Source organism: Lingula anatina, chromosome 6 (genome assembly GCF_051362555.1).
Source record: "Lingula anatina isolate TDL-2025a chromosome 6, LinAna3.0, whole genome shotgun sequence".
Lineage (NCBI taxonomy): Eukaryota > Metazoa > Brachiopoda > Lingulata > Lingulida > Lingulidae > Lingula > Lingula anatina.
In genome coordinates this window covers 5,938,059-5,954,773 of record NC_141772.1, presented here as the reverse complement: position 1 = coordinate 5,954,773, position 16,715 = coordinate 5,938,059, and the positions used below count along the sequence as shown (strand labels likewise).

General features: G+C 37.7%; 1 protein-coding gene across 2 annotated transcripts in view; it reads right to left on the bottom strand.

Moving 5' to 3' along the window:
- Positions 1–130: 130 nt before the first annotated feature.
- LOC147761051 (uncharacterized) overlaps positions 131–16,715 on the bottom strand; it is a 28,465-nt gene continuing 11,880 nt past the window's right edge. The window contains exons 1-8 of one of the 2 annotated variants that reach the window (XM_087014830.1): positions 6,466–6,668; positions 4,240–4,416; positions 3,254–3,439; positions 2,867–3,058; positions 2,512–2,700; positions 2,144–2,363; positions 1,588–1,694; positions 131–1,004 (exon numbers count right to left, since the gene is read on the bottom strand). In XM_087014830.1, the coding sequence (XP_086870956.1) occupies positions 748–1,004; positions 1,588–1,694; positions 2,144–2,363; positions 2,512–2,700; positions 2,867–3,058; positions 3,254–3,439; positions 4,240–4,416; positions 6,466–6,529 (1,392 nt within the window). In that variant the 5' untranslated portion in view covers positions 6,530–6,668 and the 3' untranslated portion in view covers positions 131–747. Of the gene's footprint in view, positions 1,005–1,587; positions 1,695–2,143; positions 2,364–2,511; positions 2,701–2,866; positions 3,059–3,253; positions 3,440–4,239; positions 4,417–6,465; positions 6,669–16,715 lie in introns of those variants that run through there. The other variant, XM_087014831.1, reaches the window with a different exon arrangement.

Sequence of the window (16,715 nt, the reverse complement as noted above, 5' to 3'; positions counted from 1 at the left end):
AGGTGCGCCCGGTAAGTAGGTCAGCAGTTTTTATTTAGGTCGCGATCAGAAAGAGGGCGCTTTGCAATGTGCATAACATTGATCTGTGGATATGGAACATCTCTTCTTCACATTTAAGTCTAGTTTATTGTATAATCATTTCATGATTAATTTGATGTACGAGGTAGGCCCGTATACAATATTTTCTTGCTTTCTAGGCAGATTATTATTGAAATGGATCACAAATGAAAGGATAAAATATAATTAAAAAATTGATAAGAGATAAATGTGATTGTGTTAATGTTGTTTATGAAGTCAGATTCAATATCTAGGATACATGCTCAACGGCTGTGCACTTGTTTACAGTTTATATTGTTGACAAAATGTTTTCAAGCAAGTTCAAAGATATAAATTTTTGAAAGCAACCTAAAATCAATCGATTTGCGAGGTTTAAATATACAGCTATTTCTATAGCTTGCTGAAACGTAATTTCTGAATTTTTCATTCCGTTTAAACGCAGCAGCAAAGCATATCTTCGCATTTATTTAATGTAGGCATATATTTTCAAGGCTAATTTCCCATTACAATTTAAAGGAATACATTTAGTGTATACAAACTGGAGGCACTTCCTGGGATAACCTTAGAACGTATCCGATTATATTATATCCAATTAATATGAGAATTATTCCATTAATTTCTATGCGAAGAATCACATACTATCTTGATTATGATAATGCAGGGGAAACCATGGCATGCGCGTGCCAGTCATTAAAAGGTCTCTTCCGATGAGGTTACCTCCAATCCTGAATCGGAAACTAATCCTAACCCTGCTTTCAAAACGCTCAGTCCAGTTTTCAACCCTACATTTGGTGATCGAAAGCCAGGAACTGCAGCGCCGTTCAGTTGAGGTGTCTCTGGTCCATACCCAGGATTTTGTGGTGGCGGTCGTGTGACCACGACTGGGGCACTTTGCACTGCGGCTGATGTGGTATACACGACTGCAGCACTGCCAGGGGGGTTATTTACTGTAAATAAATTTACATTTTTAAATGACGTTAACAGTGTTTCGTATTTTTTTTGTCATATCTGTATCTTTGCATACAATAGATGTATGTGATTTGATGGCACTGCAGAAATTACGAAGGTATATAGGCCTATGTTCTGCCAAATATGGACAAGGCATATGAGCGATATTACAGTTCGCAATTCATTTGATTTGTGGCTACCTTGTCTTTGTAAAATATTGCATAATTTTTCGTTTTTCGTAAATGAAAATTATCAAACACAAACGCTAACGGTATGAAAATATTTCGGCTTGTGTTTGATAATTTTCATTTATGATTCAACTACCAAGCTATTGAACATTTTATTTGCTCTTTTTCGTTTTTCGTTTTATAATACTTAATTTATGCATATCTTATCTCAAAAATGAATGCTTGTATGTCAAAACTAACAAACTAATAGTAAATTGAACGCTGCTTTAGGACTTGCTAACAGTGTCTTCAACAATATCGAACCCTGTATATTATGCTTGCCAGGCAGGCTCCCAGATTCCAGTAATCTACCAGTATCAGCCAGTAATATAACAAATGCATTCGTACAACTCACCTGTCCCTCTTCTTTGTCTACAACATCCTGTTGCGCAGCAGATGACGACTCCTATGATGACACACAGGGCAATGAAACCGACTACAGAGCCTACTATGGCACCGACTCTGAAAGAAAAAAATATAAGATACAGGTGCGATTCTAGGACTATCTGAAGGGGGGTGGTCCAGTTTTTAAAGAATGACAGGCCTTGGATGCGAAGCCGACCCTTTTCTCTGTGGTGTGGGGTTCGGTGTTTTAGAGGGCAAACAGTGCCATTTGGTGCAGTTTAGAACTATGATTCAGCTCTTCAAAATTATAATATCAAGAGGGAATATTGGTGTGATTTTTTCCAGAAACCGAAGGGGGGTACAGTGCCCCCCTGACACCCCTCCTAAATACGCCACTGCGATGATAACCAATATGAAATTGTAGCTAGCTGATTTAGAAATAACGAAAACAAGCACTAAATCACGTTAAAACTCTGTCGAGTAAAAAAGAACATGTTAACGAATGGGCTATGATTCACACTCACAGAGATCAGCTCTAGACTATTTGAAAGAAAAAACGTACGTACACATTTATGGTGCCTGAAGAAGTTCTCGATGTCCAGCTGCTCCAGTTGTTTGAGGGGGTGGGGCACAAGGAAAGATAGGAATAACTCTTGTAATATCTGCTTGAGTACGAGGAACAGCAGTATTTAATCGTAGATGTCCCACAGCAGTACTTGGAACAGTGGAAAGATCTACTGTAACTGCCATAGGACGTGTAATATGCGCAGCAATATTCTCCTGAACCTAAAAAGCCAAAGGTCAAGAATAAGGTCAAGGTCAGAACTTAAATGGTCACATCGCACAGTTTCAATTAACGTCGATTGTAGCTAACATGTACCAGTATATACACTGACCAAATGAAAAATTAAATCGATTATAATTACAAACGAACCTGTTGTTGTGGTGGGTGGAGTGGCGAGCGGGCATAACCATTTATAGGAATAACTCGGGTAGTATCTGTTTAAGTACGAGTCACAGCAGTATTTACTGGTAGACGTCCCGCAGCAGTACTGGGAACAATAGAACGATGGTTTGTAAGTGCCATATGACGTGTAATATGGGCAGCAATATTCCCCCGTACCTATTGTAAATGCAAAGATCAAAGGTCATGGTAAAGGTCAAGTTATGATGTCATAGAGTCACATTCAACGATGTATGGTAGCTTCTATCGAACATTACACAACGGCGAAATGAAATATTAAATCGCCCACAGATACATTTGTTATATATTGGCTATACCTACAAACCTGTGGTGGTGGTGGTGGTAATGGTGGCGGCGGGGCATGACGAGTTGGAAGAAAAACTCGGAAAATGTCGAAGAACAGAAAAGGAACAGCAGTATTTTAAGGTAGACGTCCCGCAGCAGTACTGGGAACAGTAGAACGATGGTTTGTAAGTGCCGTATGACGTGTAATATGGGCAGCAATATTCCCCTGTACCTATTGTAAATGCAAAGATCAAAGGTCATGGTAAAGGTCGAGCTTAGATGTCATAGAGTCACATTCAAAGAGGTATACACCTGTATGGTAGTACGATCACACTGCTTATTTTAAACTTCGATAGATTACACGATTGCGAGATGAAATGTTACATAATCCATAGTTACATTTGTTAACATATATATGTAAACAAACCTGTTGTTGTGGTGGTGGTAGTGGTGGCGACGGGGCATGACGAGTTGGAAGAAAAACTCGGGAAATGTCGAAGAAAAGAAAAGGAACAGCAGTATTTCCTGGTAGACGTCCCGCAGCAGTACTGGGAACAGTAGAACGATGGTTTGTAAGTGCCGTATGACGTGTAATATGCGCAGCAATATTCCCCTGGAATTCAGAAGTGATTTAGGACTTTGAAATGAAGTTCCTGATTCATGTACCTAGTGTTTCTAACTCCATTTTTGAAATGCCACTTGGTACATTTAATATTTTATTATTTATATTATGTATATTTCAACCTTTGTGCTCCTCCCATAGTATCAATTTCAAAACAACAAGAACAGCAAAAAATATGTAACAGCCCTCTTAACCGTATGTGTAAGTACCGTTTGTATGGGGATGAAAAGAGAAAGTTATTATATGACACCAAAAACCACATTTCCTGAAGTTGAAATACAAATGAAAATTTAAACCTGTCCTACAAAGGACATTTTATTCTCGAGGTCTATTATTATACTGATATTTGTGTTATATGTTTAAATGTTTATTTGCATGTTGAATCATCGAAGTAAGAAATCATCGTTTTGACAGAGACAAAATTTTTCCATTAATTCTATAATTTTCAATATTGCAATATAATTTCGATTACTCTCGTAATTTTACATTAAAACTGATGCGCGTTAAATCAAAATTAAATTAAATCAAGATTGAAGTGCGGAACGAGCTTTAAAATGGTGAATCGGAAAGAAGAATAATTTGCTATTTGTTACATCGGAAGAAATGTCAAAATTGATAACAATATTCAGCATAAAACGTGATTTGACTATTAATCACCACCGTTATCTTTGATAAAAAAACTGCTTTATTCCTAAATGAAATCCGATCTTAAGTGATTTGGACATACAGGTAGATGTGCATGTAATGTAACCACACGAACTTAGGGAATTTAGAGACAAATACAAATTTACCTTTTGTCGTGGAAGGACACAGCGCACTGTCAGAGTAACTCCAGGAGTATCTCATGCTGATTGAATTGCAGCAATATCTATCGGTAGATGTACCGCAGCAGTAATCTGAACAGTAGAACGTTCTGGTGTAGTTCCCAGATGACGTTAAATATGGGCAGCAGTATTCACCTCCCCTTACTGCAATATAAAACCTTAAAGTCATACCGTGAGGGACAAAAAAAGTGTTCTGTGGATAAATGGTTCAAAACTTTCTCATTTTTATTTCATTTACCCGTATTTATTTTTCAACAATTTAGCAATACATATTATGAGAGAACAGTTTCATTAGCTCTGTATGTATATATTCAAATTCTTGTTTTTCTTTTTATCAAGAGCTTGTAAAATATGTGAAATGACCCTAGTCATTTACTCCCTGATGATGGTGACTGACAGTCACAGAAATATTGGAGGTAATACCCACATATTTTACAAGCTCTTGATAAAAAGAAAAAACAAGAATTTGAATACATATTATATTTTGATTTATTCTCCCATTTTGCTGGCGTTGAAAGATGTGTCATACACATGTGACCTTATTAATTTGTATGGAAAGATTGCACAATGAAGTAGCGTTAAGTGAATGAGACTGTAGCGGTAAGAATGGATTGGCAATGAAACACCCAAAAGATGTTGACGTAACTTACATACTGTTTACTGGCCGTGGTAATAATAAAGGATATCAAGTCATATTAAATTGCCAGTAATTTTAACAAGGCTGGATGGTCCTCGACCAATCACATCATGGAAATTTACTCAGTTATGTGATAATTGATATGGTATGATGCGTTCTATTGTACCTTTCCAAGAATAGAGGAAGCATGAATCTCTCTAAAAAAAGGGGGGCAGTCAAGCAAAACACTAATTTGGAAAAAGCAAAACAGGAATGTTTGAAGAATCCACATACAATGGCAAAGAAAATGAACTACATAGCAAAAGCTGAAAATATACAGATATCAAACAGCAAAAATATTGCAACAATTAACATTTTCAAATATAAATATATAGATGAATGTTAAGATAAATAAATTTAATTAGATCATGCTGATTTTTAATTAGATCATGCTGAAAGGAACCTGCATTATTAACATTCAGAACCTTCAGCATATTTGAAAAAAAAAAAAAAACAATTTGGCACTGACGACGCCAAAATGCACAAGACCGCATTCAGGTGGACCCATCGTACTAACTGGGTCATTCCAACCCTGAGGGGATTCTCTCTAAGTGTAGTCATTTTAATCAGCTTAAATGTCTGATACGCCTTCTGGAGCAGCTAGGGTACAATTAAGACGTTTATAAAAGTTTATTAAAGTTTCTTAAAAATTTCCAAATTATTTACAGTTAGTATGTACCAATATGTTAATATGAATAAAAGGACAGGAAAGTAGGAAGAATAATATCAGATGGAGAAAACAACGTGTGTTATAAAGGAAAAAGACCAATTGCAAGTTCAGAATTTATCATCACACTTTCAAATATCTACAATTTATTATTCATTAAGTATACTAAAAGGAAAGATGTTGAAATGATCACCAAATAACAAATAAATAGCTTTTTTAATGGGGAGTCAGTGCTGGTAACTGGATGAAATACACATTTTTTATTTTCTTATTTTCTCATGAAAATTTACACCTGCAGACTAACAAAAGTGCCAATGTATCCTCCATTATGCATACTTCAAGATAAAAGGCATATGCTCAAATGAAATAAGATTTATAAAGTTCTGTGGGGGCGGGAGTCAAAATTTCATTTTTATTATGAAAGTTTGACTTTTTAATGAACATCTGACTAGGGAGTCACATTTAGGCGAGTCCGATTTTCATGGTATACCGGCAGTTAATTTTCATGATTTTTGCTATAATTATTGTCGCCTCATTGATGTTACAGGCGCTGTTGAGTAAAAATCTTCATGCAATGCTAATTACAGATAGTAGTCTAAAGGCTTAGTGGATGATCGGTAGAATTATTTAAAAAGAATACTTGATACATGTTCCATCCACCATCCAATATTACAGGTCCGTAGCAAGCAATTTCAAAAGGGGGGTTCTTTTTCTGAAAAAGTGGACCTTTTCCCATAAAAACTTCATGTACCTAGATCAAATTTTACCGAGAGTGGACCTTTTCCCAGCAAAAGGGGCGGTTCTCTCGAACCCCCCTTATCCCCCCTGGCTACGGGCCAGTATTACCTACCTATTTGAATAATTCCAATCAGTGTAATCACAAGTATCAATTTGGCACTTCTTTGGACAGTCATGTTGTCGATATCGAGATCAGGAAATAATCCAGAAGCGTCTTCTAGTAAAGTTCCGTAAAACCCAACACTGCAGTGTTTTGCTTTTGATGCTTTCCAGTGTTGGGCTGGCGCACGTACGTAGACCAAGCCTGTTGACTGTGTGCAGATCGGGGTTTAGAAAGGACCTTCAAAAAACCCAAGGTCTGTTATGCCCCCCGGTATTAAATACATCCTGTTCTTTTATCCTCCCCCATTGGACCATTTGTATATACATTTTTATATGAGGTCATACGTAACAGAAATAACGTTACTACCTGCATTCTAGTAGGGCATTTAAAGTGTTTTAAATATAATGGCTATATTCGGTGAAATTTGTCAGATATTTTCCCTCACTTACAAAAAAAAAAAAAAAAGAGAGAGAGAGAGAGAGAGCTTTGATAATGAAGAGAGGAAGCTCCCTAGCCGAAATAAGGCCTAGGCTGAGGAAGGTAGGTCTACTATAGTAGGAGGCGGCGAGTCGTGTCATTTTGACTCTTTTCGTGCAAAGACGAGCAGTTTATGATCACTCAAAGCAATATGTTCATGTGTGTGTGTGTGGGGGGGGGGGGCTACACAACTTAGATTTCTTTGTCTGAAATATAAAGCCTACCCGTAATATGTGGCCCAAGTGCTGAGCTGTTGAATGCCCCGTATACTACTACTACTACTTTACTGTATCCAGCCTTGCTGTGTTCTTTTTTTAATTTTAATAGATACACCGGTACATGCATAAAAGTCAAACAAATGCGAAAGAAAACCAAAAAAAACACAGTTATCCTTACATAAATTTATTAAAGCCCCAATTTGACTGTGCAGTGAGATTTCGAGGTGAATGTTCTTTATTACCTTTTTTCGATTTGGCTGTATAAGAGACCGTTCCCAGAAGCTATCGTACTAACTTTGGATCGAACTATCTCCAAGGAGATTCTCGCTTAATTGCAATTAACTTTAAGGGTAAGCGTGACAGACATTTAAGACGGCTTAGTTGATAGCAATTTAGTGAGACCCCCAGGGAGTTAGACCGATCCAGATGGATTGATAAAGGTATGGGAACCAAGTCTAATTTTCCTTTTCTTCAGAACAGGTAAAACTTCGTCAGGTGGCATCAACCTCTCACAACCTCTAACCTCTTGACATTAGAATAAGACTTAGTTTCAGTTGCGTAGTTTAAGAGTATCTCACCACCACCATGAAAGCATCATTAAGAAATACACTGAGACCAGAAGGCACTGTAAAGCCCCCGTCACACTTATTCGGAATCAGCAGTAATCAAGCAGAATGAGCCGGAATGAAGAATTTTCAAAATTTGCGCCACATTCAGTGGGAAATTTCAAATTGACCTTAATTCTTGTAAGAATACCGTTGGAATACTCAGAATGTGCTTCGAACCTGCCTGGAATAATACATGCACATTTTGGGTGTATTTTAATAAAATAAAATTAATAATTAAATTAATAATTAAATTAATAAAATTAATTAAAAATCTCAAATGCAGCTCGAATGTAGTTGGAACACATTAGGAGTGCCGCAAGAGTATTAAGAATACGACTCATAGTGCAGTTAGAATACACTTCGAATGCCATTCGTTATTTCTCCACTTGGAATGCACTTCGAAAGTTTTGAACATGAGCAAAACAATCGAACGGGACGCAAGAATGGGCCCATACATTTGGAATGTGCTTTGAATTTTTAGAACGCACTTCGAATATCCAGGAGTAAACAAGGAATTTTCATTCCGACGACATTCTAGCTCATTCCGCCCAATTTTTCTTAAAAGTCTTAGTTTAGATTTTATCGTTGATAAAGCAAAACAATACCTTTTTTTAATGAAAATCTGTAATTTGCGAGGCGAGATCGTTTATACAGAATGTAATGCCAAGGTGTCTATCTGTTATATGTATGTAATGCACATAATTGTAAAGTCTACTGAACATATCTATATGGAATTGAAATAAATATAGTATTATATTAATTACAAGCTCATAACTCCATAACCAAAATGCTGGCACGGGATTGTAGCTCATGCTCTTGCGGTCCACTTTGCTAATTTTCGTGATAAAATCTTGTTTAGGGATGAAGTTACGCCCCATACCGATTGCTATCTCACCTCAGAAAAAGAAATGTGTTACATGACGGTTACAGCTGAGTTGCCTATGCTTATACATTGCAACGAAAAAATATAAACGCCGGTATTTCATATTTTCCACAAATATAGATATATTATTGAATAATTAGATGCAGGAAAAAACTCATTTTCGGTATCTGGATGATAATAAAGGGTAACAATGTCATAAATGCTCTACTACTGAGTGTACTACTAAAAATATTCCTGTATGTAACTAACATTATGACTAGTCTATATGGCAAGACTGCACAGTTTCATGTAAACCTTGAATAATATTGACCATATTTGTTGTATTATTGTTTTCCCCAATTTAAAAGTCACTGTTGCATAAACTTCCGTATTTTTGTACACAAAAGGGGTGACTTTTTACCTTAAAATGACCAAAAAATTCCTCTTTTACCCAAAATGAAATGACCCAAAAAAGTAATTTATCTATTTTGCTCTCAAATATCATAAAATCATGTGGTTAGACATATAACAAGCCATATTTGAACTGATATTTAAAGATTTATATGAGAAATCTGTGGTTTGATGGGGAGTTTGGTGGCCATTTTGAAAAATCGCAAAATCAGATGTAATCTGAAACAAAAAACTTATTAGATTTGTATTCAGCAGCGAAAATGGCTACAGAATCCACTTGTTTGAAATGAAATTTCCAGAAAAAGGTTTCATTTGCCCACCCCTACTAGTACCAGTGTGCATTTAGTTGCCGTCACCAATGGTAACTTTCCAGAAAACACTAGAAGCCGTAGTTCGTTCCCAATTACTTTGTACGGGTGACGTTCGTTCCATGTACAAACTCCAATACTCAGAATAACCCTAACCTGTAGTAATCATATGGGACTTCCATTCCTAGGAATTCCATTCCTGTCACAACGGCAGTAGAGACCACCTCTTTGTTTCCATATCACAGTCTTCTCCCTATTGTTACCCATTCTGATATGTCACACCGCGCGCCACGTACTATTCGCAATTAATGTGCATTCAATGTAATTTGCTCGTTCTTATATACCCATGATAATCCTGTTTCTTTTAATTTCTTTTAATTTAAAATCTACCTCTTTCTTAGTCACACCACGCGCCACGTACTTAAAATACTGAATAAAATACGTGTTTACCCTGTTTATATACATTGGTCAAAAAGGTTGTCCCACCCCCATTTCCATGTACTTTTATTTACAAATTATCACCTCACAGCTGTAAATTGTTCGAAATAGTGCTTTTTATTACAGATACCGTGTCGAACGTGATTAATGGTTAAAAAAATACAAAATAGTGGTAAAAATATACACATTTTATACCATTTAGTAAAATTTTTAAGAGGTACCCCCTCAAAGCCACTGTTTCACTGTGACTTCTACAGATGTAAAGAAATGTCTATTAAATTGAAAAGACGCCATCAAATGTCACCGAATTCACACACAATTAGCATAAGGGTGTGCTTGTTAAAGGTCACGTGCCTAACAGCGTGTGCGTCTACCGCGTACTGCAATTATCTCATGTAGACGGCGCGACAAGCCTTCAACACAGGTAACAATTCTGTTTTGTGGGAGATTGTCCAATTCTTCTTAAACAAGTTGGAGGAGTTGGTCCAGGCTTTTATGGGGTTGGTTCTCATTTGCATTGCACCCTCCAATTCATGTCACAGTTGATTAGTTAAGTTTAATATCAGGGCTCAAAGATGGTGGTTCCATCCTTAAAGCATTGTGTTTCTTCTAAAAACACTTGCCTGGGCGAGAGGTGTGAGCAAGTGTGCAGTCACGATGTAGCCTTGAAGATTGAATGAAATATCAGCTGAGAATGCTACGTTCAGTGATCCCACAGGCACCTGAACTTGACCATCCATCGCTGGAAGGAAGTCGATTTTGAATCATAATCAAAGTATTTATTGTATCCCATCGATGGTCAAATGAGAGTCCATAGACATGTTAAAAAAGCCTCTTGGAAGGGTGTGTGTAGGTTAATATCGCCTGAGGTGTTAGATCAGTCCGCATTTGGAGAACAGTCCAAGCCCATGGTATTTGTACATTGTTCCTTTTGGAACAAAACGTAACAGGGGCATTGTAATGTAACATTCTCAACAGAAATCTCACTCCATTTGCAAGAGGAGACTTCAGGGATGCTACTGGCTTCATTGTGACAACGCACTTGCTCACAGCTGTCGTCTGGAAAGCAATTTGTTGCAGAAACACAGGGCTCTGAGGATGGGGCAACCGTCCTTGAGCCCTGATATTAATCCTACTGAGCACCTGTGGCATTAATTGGAATGTGCATTGCAGAGAAGAACCAATTCCCAAATAACCTTGACCAACTCCTCCAACTTGTTCAAGAAAAATGGGACAATATCCCACAAAACAGAATTGTTACCCGTGTTGAAGGCTTGTCGCGCCGTCTGTTAGGCACGTGATCTGTAACGAGCACACCCTAATGCTAATTTTGTGTGAATTTGGTGACATTTGATGGCGTCTTTTCAATTTAATAGATATTTCTTTACATCTGTAGAAGTCACAGTGAAACAGTGGCTTTGAGGGGGTACCTTTTATAAATTTTACTAAATGGTATAAAATGTGTATATTTTCACCACTATTTTGTATTTTTTTAACCATTAATCATGTTCGACACGGTATCTGTAATAAAAAACACTATTTCTAACAATTTACAGCTATGAGATTATCATTTGTAAATAAAAGAACATGGAAATGGGGATGGGACAACCTTTTTGACCAATGTTGTATGACAATTCTTGAATAGTGAAATATGGGGACTTAACTCGATGATATGCACTGAAAACCCTGACCTAAAGCATTTCATAGAATTCTGTATGATAACTATCTTTGTAAGTACTGCATGGTATCTCATTTTGATTATCTCATGTTTCATTTAAGTTGAAATTTCCATTACTCATAACCCGTATAACAACTTAACTACTATTCATAACAGCTAAGCGTTCAAAGTAAATTTTTTGTACTATTTATGGTAACAATACGTTGCTTGTAAGTTAAGGTGTAGCAAGAAGTTGTAACTTTACAACTTCTTGGGTGTAGATATTCTCTTTCACCGTTCGCAAGTTATATATAAAGATTAATATTAAAAAATATTTTAATATATAGGATTTTCAAAAAATATAACATCTTTAACTAACTAAAAGAGGATCTGCCAGACATTGATGTGGTTCTTAAATCACACACACACACACACACACACACACACACACACTGTAACAAAAATATGACTTGAATGTAAAGAATGGCATAGAAATATTCATAATTTTAACTAAAAGTTTAATGAAACATGCTATTTTTGTAATTGGGATCCTCATCACTTAAATGATGAAAAAACTTACATAATTTGGTAACTGTATACATTATATAAACTGGAAAACCTTAATTTAAAATCACTTGATTTAAAGTTCAAAAATGTCACAGCAGTTTTCTTCGTAGATTTTAAAGACCTGCCTTAATATTTATGAATCTACCTTTTGATAAGACAAAACTTAAGAATTAAGTGGTAGGCAGTATCTTAAGCTTAACAACAGACACAATAACTACTCACATCTTGTTCACCAATATATTTGCTCAATTGACACTTTTACGAAGAAATTTATCTCCAGTTAATTTAAAAACTGGCCTAGTACTCAGTTTAAGATATAGGAAAAGATACATAAATATAAAGATAAAAGTCTCATTACTTTCTTGACTACACAAGTGTTTAACGACAATTTGTTCTTTTTACACAAAGCTGCCATCACCAGACGCTGTTCTAGAATATAACACTCGGTTCCCATAACCCTATGATATCGATCTAGCAGGAACGATCTAACTCCGTGGGGTATTCTCACTAAATTGCACGCCCACTGAAGCTGCTATGAGGTTAATTAACTTTCGAGCACGTTTAAAATGAATGCAATTTAGCGAGAATCCCCTCGGAGATAGATCGATCCTGCTAGTGAAATAGGGTTATGGGAACGGTCCCTAACTCTGGATGCACATTCAGAGTAAGATATAAATCATTTCGCATTAATTTAATTTAAAACACAAATTAAAAGGAACTTGCTTCAACAAAGTAGAGAATTGGTCATACAGGGCACGAAGGTGAGACCGAATGCATCTCAGCGATAAATGAGAACTGGTGTGACAAGAATGGCAGTCCGCTAGGATCCATAGTCCGTTCACCATTACTTTGTACAGGTGACATTCAGCCCATAAACTAACCCCAATATTTCGACTAACCCTAACCTGTAGGCCTACCAAACACATGAGACCCCATACTCCCATTCCTAGGACTGCCATTCCTGTCACACCGGCACACTATATAGTCAATGAAGTCTACCCGCGCCAGATGAATTAATGTTGGAGTGGGGTGTAAGTATCGTCTGTGCCTGGGTATGGCTGAGGGGGTGCATCATTACCGGCGGCATCCAGTGGTGGTGCCTCTGCATTTGGTGGCGATCCTGGCCCAAATGCGTTATTGGCAGGTGGAATTCCTGGCCCAAACCCTGTGTTTTGCGGCTGTGGTGGTGGAATTCCTGGCCCAAAACCTGTGTTTGGCGGCTGTTGTGGGGGAATTCCTGGCCCAAACCCTGTGTTTGGCGGCTGTTGTGGGGGAATTCCTGTCCCAAGCCCCGTGTTTGGCGGCTGTTGTGGGGGAATCTCTGGCCCGTATCCTGTATACGGTGGCTGTGTTTCTGGGCCCACTGTAGTTAACAGCAATTGACATTCTTTTTAGCTTATAATAAATATACATACTCACAATTTGCAGGAAACACATCGGAACATTATGGCCATGAATACGAAACTGTGGGGCCTACATGTAGTAGTTCAAGATGTAATTGTGTCTTGTTTGCAATTCTTTTCTCTCTGTTGCTCTTTACACCGTAAAACACAAACTGTACAAAATCAGGGGCGGATTGAGGCCGTCTTGTGGTTCTTTCGGAAGACGGTCAGATTTTCAAGTTTACAGTGACGGGTATCTAATTTTTCTGTCGGAAGACGGTCAAAAATACGATAGAGGATGGATCAACAAATATAATTTGGAAGACTTTCAGAAAATATCTTTGGATCCGCCCCCGCAAATGGCAAAACAGTGCGTCTCATTTCAGCATTCCATGACATAGCAGCTAGTCTGATCGATACAGAGTTTGTTGAATTTTGCAGCCTAATGATGATTCTAGAACTCAATCTCGATCCTTTACTAGGACAATATGTTTAGCACGTATAGCAACCCTCTACTTTCCGTCATCTTTCTCTATGTATTTTAAGACCCCCCCCCCTCAATGACCACACGAGTGTTTCTTTAACTAACCTGTTCCTTTCCTTTGTCCACATCCGGTTGCGAAGCAGACGACAACTCCTATGTTGATACACAAGGCGATGAAACCGACTACAGAGCCAACTATAGCACCAGTACTATAAAGAAATTATATCAGTCTGAATCAGCAGCTCAAATTATGAGGTGCACGGCTTCTTCATTATGCAAAACAAACAAAATGCAAAGACCGTAAAATACATTTATTCTGATACTACTATTACACACTGAAAGCCTTTGTGAAAGTGAAATAAAAAGTTACGACACACACACACACACCTTACAGAAAGAGAGAGAGGGGAAAAAAAGAGGAAGAGAGCAGCTCCTTCCTATTTGAAAGAAAATATGTATACGCACGTGGTGTCTGGTGCAACACTCGGAGTCCAGCTGCTCCAGTTGTTTGAGGGGGTGGGGCACAAGGGAAGATAGGAATAACTCGGGTAGTATCTGCCATAGCACGAGGAACAGCAGTATTTACTGGTAGATGTCCCGCAGCAGTATTGGGAACAGTGGAACGACGGTTTGTAAGTGCCATTTGACGTGTAATATGCGCAGCAATATTCTCCTAAATTTACTGTACTGACTGTAAATACAAAGGTCAAAACTCGTGAAAAAGGTCAGGGTCAGAACCCAAATGTTCACACCACACTGTTTCAATTAACGTCGATATAGTAGTTACAATGCATCAGTATATACACAAACCAAATGAAAAATTAAATCCATTATACAAACAAACAAACCTGTTGTTGTGGTGGGTGGAGAGGCAGGCGAGCACAACCCGCTATTGGAATAACTCACATCATATCTGCTCGAGTTCGAGGAACAGCAGTATTTACTGGTAGATGTCCCGCAGCAATATTGAGAACAGTGGAACGACGGTTTGTAAGTGCCATTTGACGTGTAGTATTCGCAGCAATATTCTCCTGAACCTACTGTACTGACTGTAAATACAAAGGTCAAAACTCATGAAAAAGGTCAAGGTCAGAACTCAAATGGTCACACCACACCGTTGCAATTAACGTCGATATAGCAGCAAAAATTCATCAGTATATACACTGACCAAATGAAAATATGCATCGATTATTATTATTACAAACAAACCTTTTGTTGTGGTGGGTGGAGAGGTGGGCGAACACAACCAGCTATTGGAATAACTCACATCATATCTGCTCGAGTTCGAGGAACAGCAGTATTTACTGGTAGATGTCCCGCAGCAATACTGAGAACAGTGGAACGACGGTTTGTAAGTGCCATTTGACGTGTAGTATTCGCAGCAATATTCTCCTGAACCTACTGTACTGACTGTAAATACAAAGGTCAAAACTCGTTAAAAAGGTCAAGGTCAGAACTCAAATGGTCACACAACACCGTTTCAATTCACGTCGATTGTAGCTAACATGTACCAGCTAGTATGTACACTAACCAAATGAAAAATTAAATCGATTATTATTACAAACGAACCTGTTGTTGTGGTGGGTGGAGTGGCGGGTGGGCATAACCAGCTATAGGTATAACTCACATCATATCTGCTTGAGTTCGAGGAACAGCAGTATTTACTGGTAGATGTCCCGCAGCAATATTGAGAACAGTGGAACAACGGTTTGTAAGTGCCATTTGACGTGAAGTATTCGCAGCAATATTCTCCTAAACTACCTACTGTACGGACTGTAAATACAAAGGTCAAAACTCATGAAAAAGGTCAGAACTCAAATGGTCACACCACACCGTTGCAATTAACTTCGATATAGCAGCAAAAATTCATCAGTATATACACTGACCAAATGAAAATATACATCGATTATTATTATTACAAACGAACCTGTTGTTGTGGTGGGTGGAGTGGCGGGCGGGCATAACGATATATAGGAATAACTCGGGTAGTATCTGCTTGAGTACGATGAACAGCAGTATTTACTGGTAGATGTCCCGCAGCAGTATTGGGAACAGAAGAAAGAGCTTCTGTAAGTGCCAGATGACGTGTAATATTCACAGCAATATTCGCTCCCCTTCACTGGAAAAGGAAAAACGATGGTCTAAAGTAGGCGTCAAGTTAAAAAAGAACATGATCAAATTATTACTTCCAATGTTTTACTGTTTTATATCTGTAACATGTACCAGTAGCACGTTTCATTAAATCAAGGAAACATATCACTGATTTCTGTCCCATCATGTCACCTGCCAAGTGAACGGTATAAATCGACACTCAAATTTTCCAAATCAGCACTATTCCAAGATGCCTCTTAGCGATTACGTACGTGTGCGTATCATCGGCCTGCGAGAACAAGGGGCGTAAATTAAAAACATCACCGCCCAAATAGAAAATGAAGGCCATAAAGTGTCGCAACAGGCATTAGAGAGGCATGGGAAAATATTGGCGCAGAAAAATGTAATAAATACATTAATCACCTAAAGAAGGTGATTCCAGCAGTGATTGAGAGAGAAGGTCGTGCGTCAGGCTACTGAACAAGCACCGTATGTAATAAAAATATTGAGACATTGTTATTTATTTGATGTATTAGCTATTTAAAATTGTTCATTTTAACTACGCTTGTGTTGATCGTGACTTATTATAATCAAGTGAACGTCAAATAAAATTGTTATACGTGTTTTAAAACTAAGCCTGATTTGTTCTTCAGTTTTGTTCTCATATTCGATCTGCCTTTACTCTATTCTTCTGTTGCAGTTGATACAACATAACCCGGTATTGTTTGCTTGTGTCGATAGCAATCTCTTTGCATC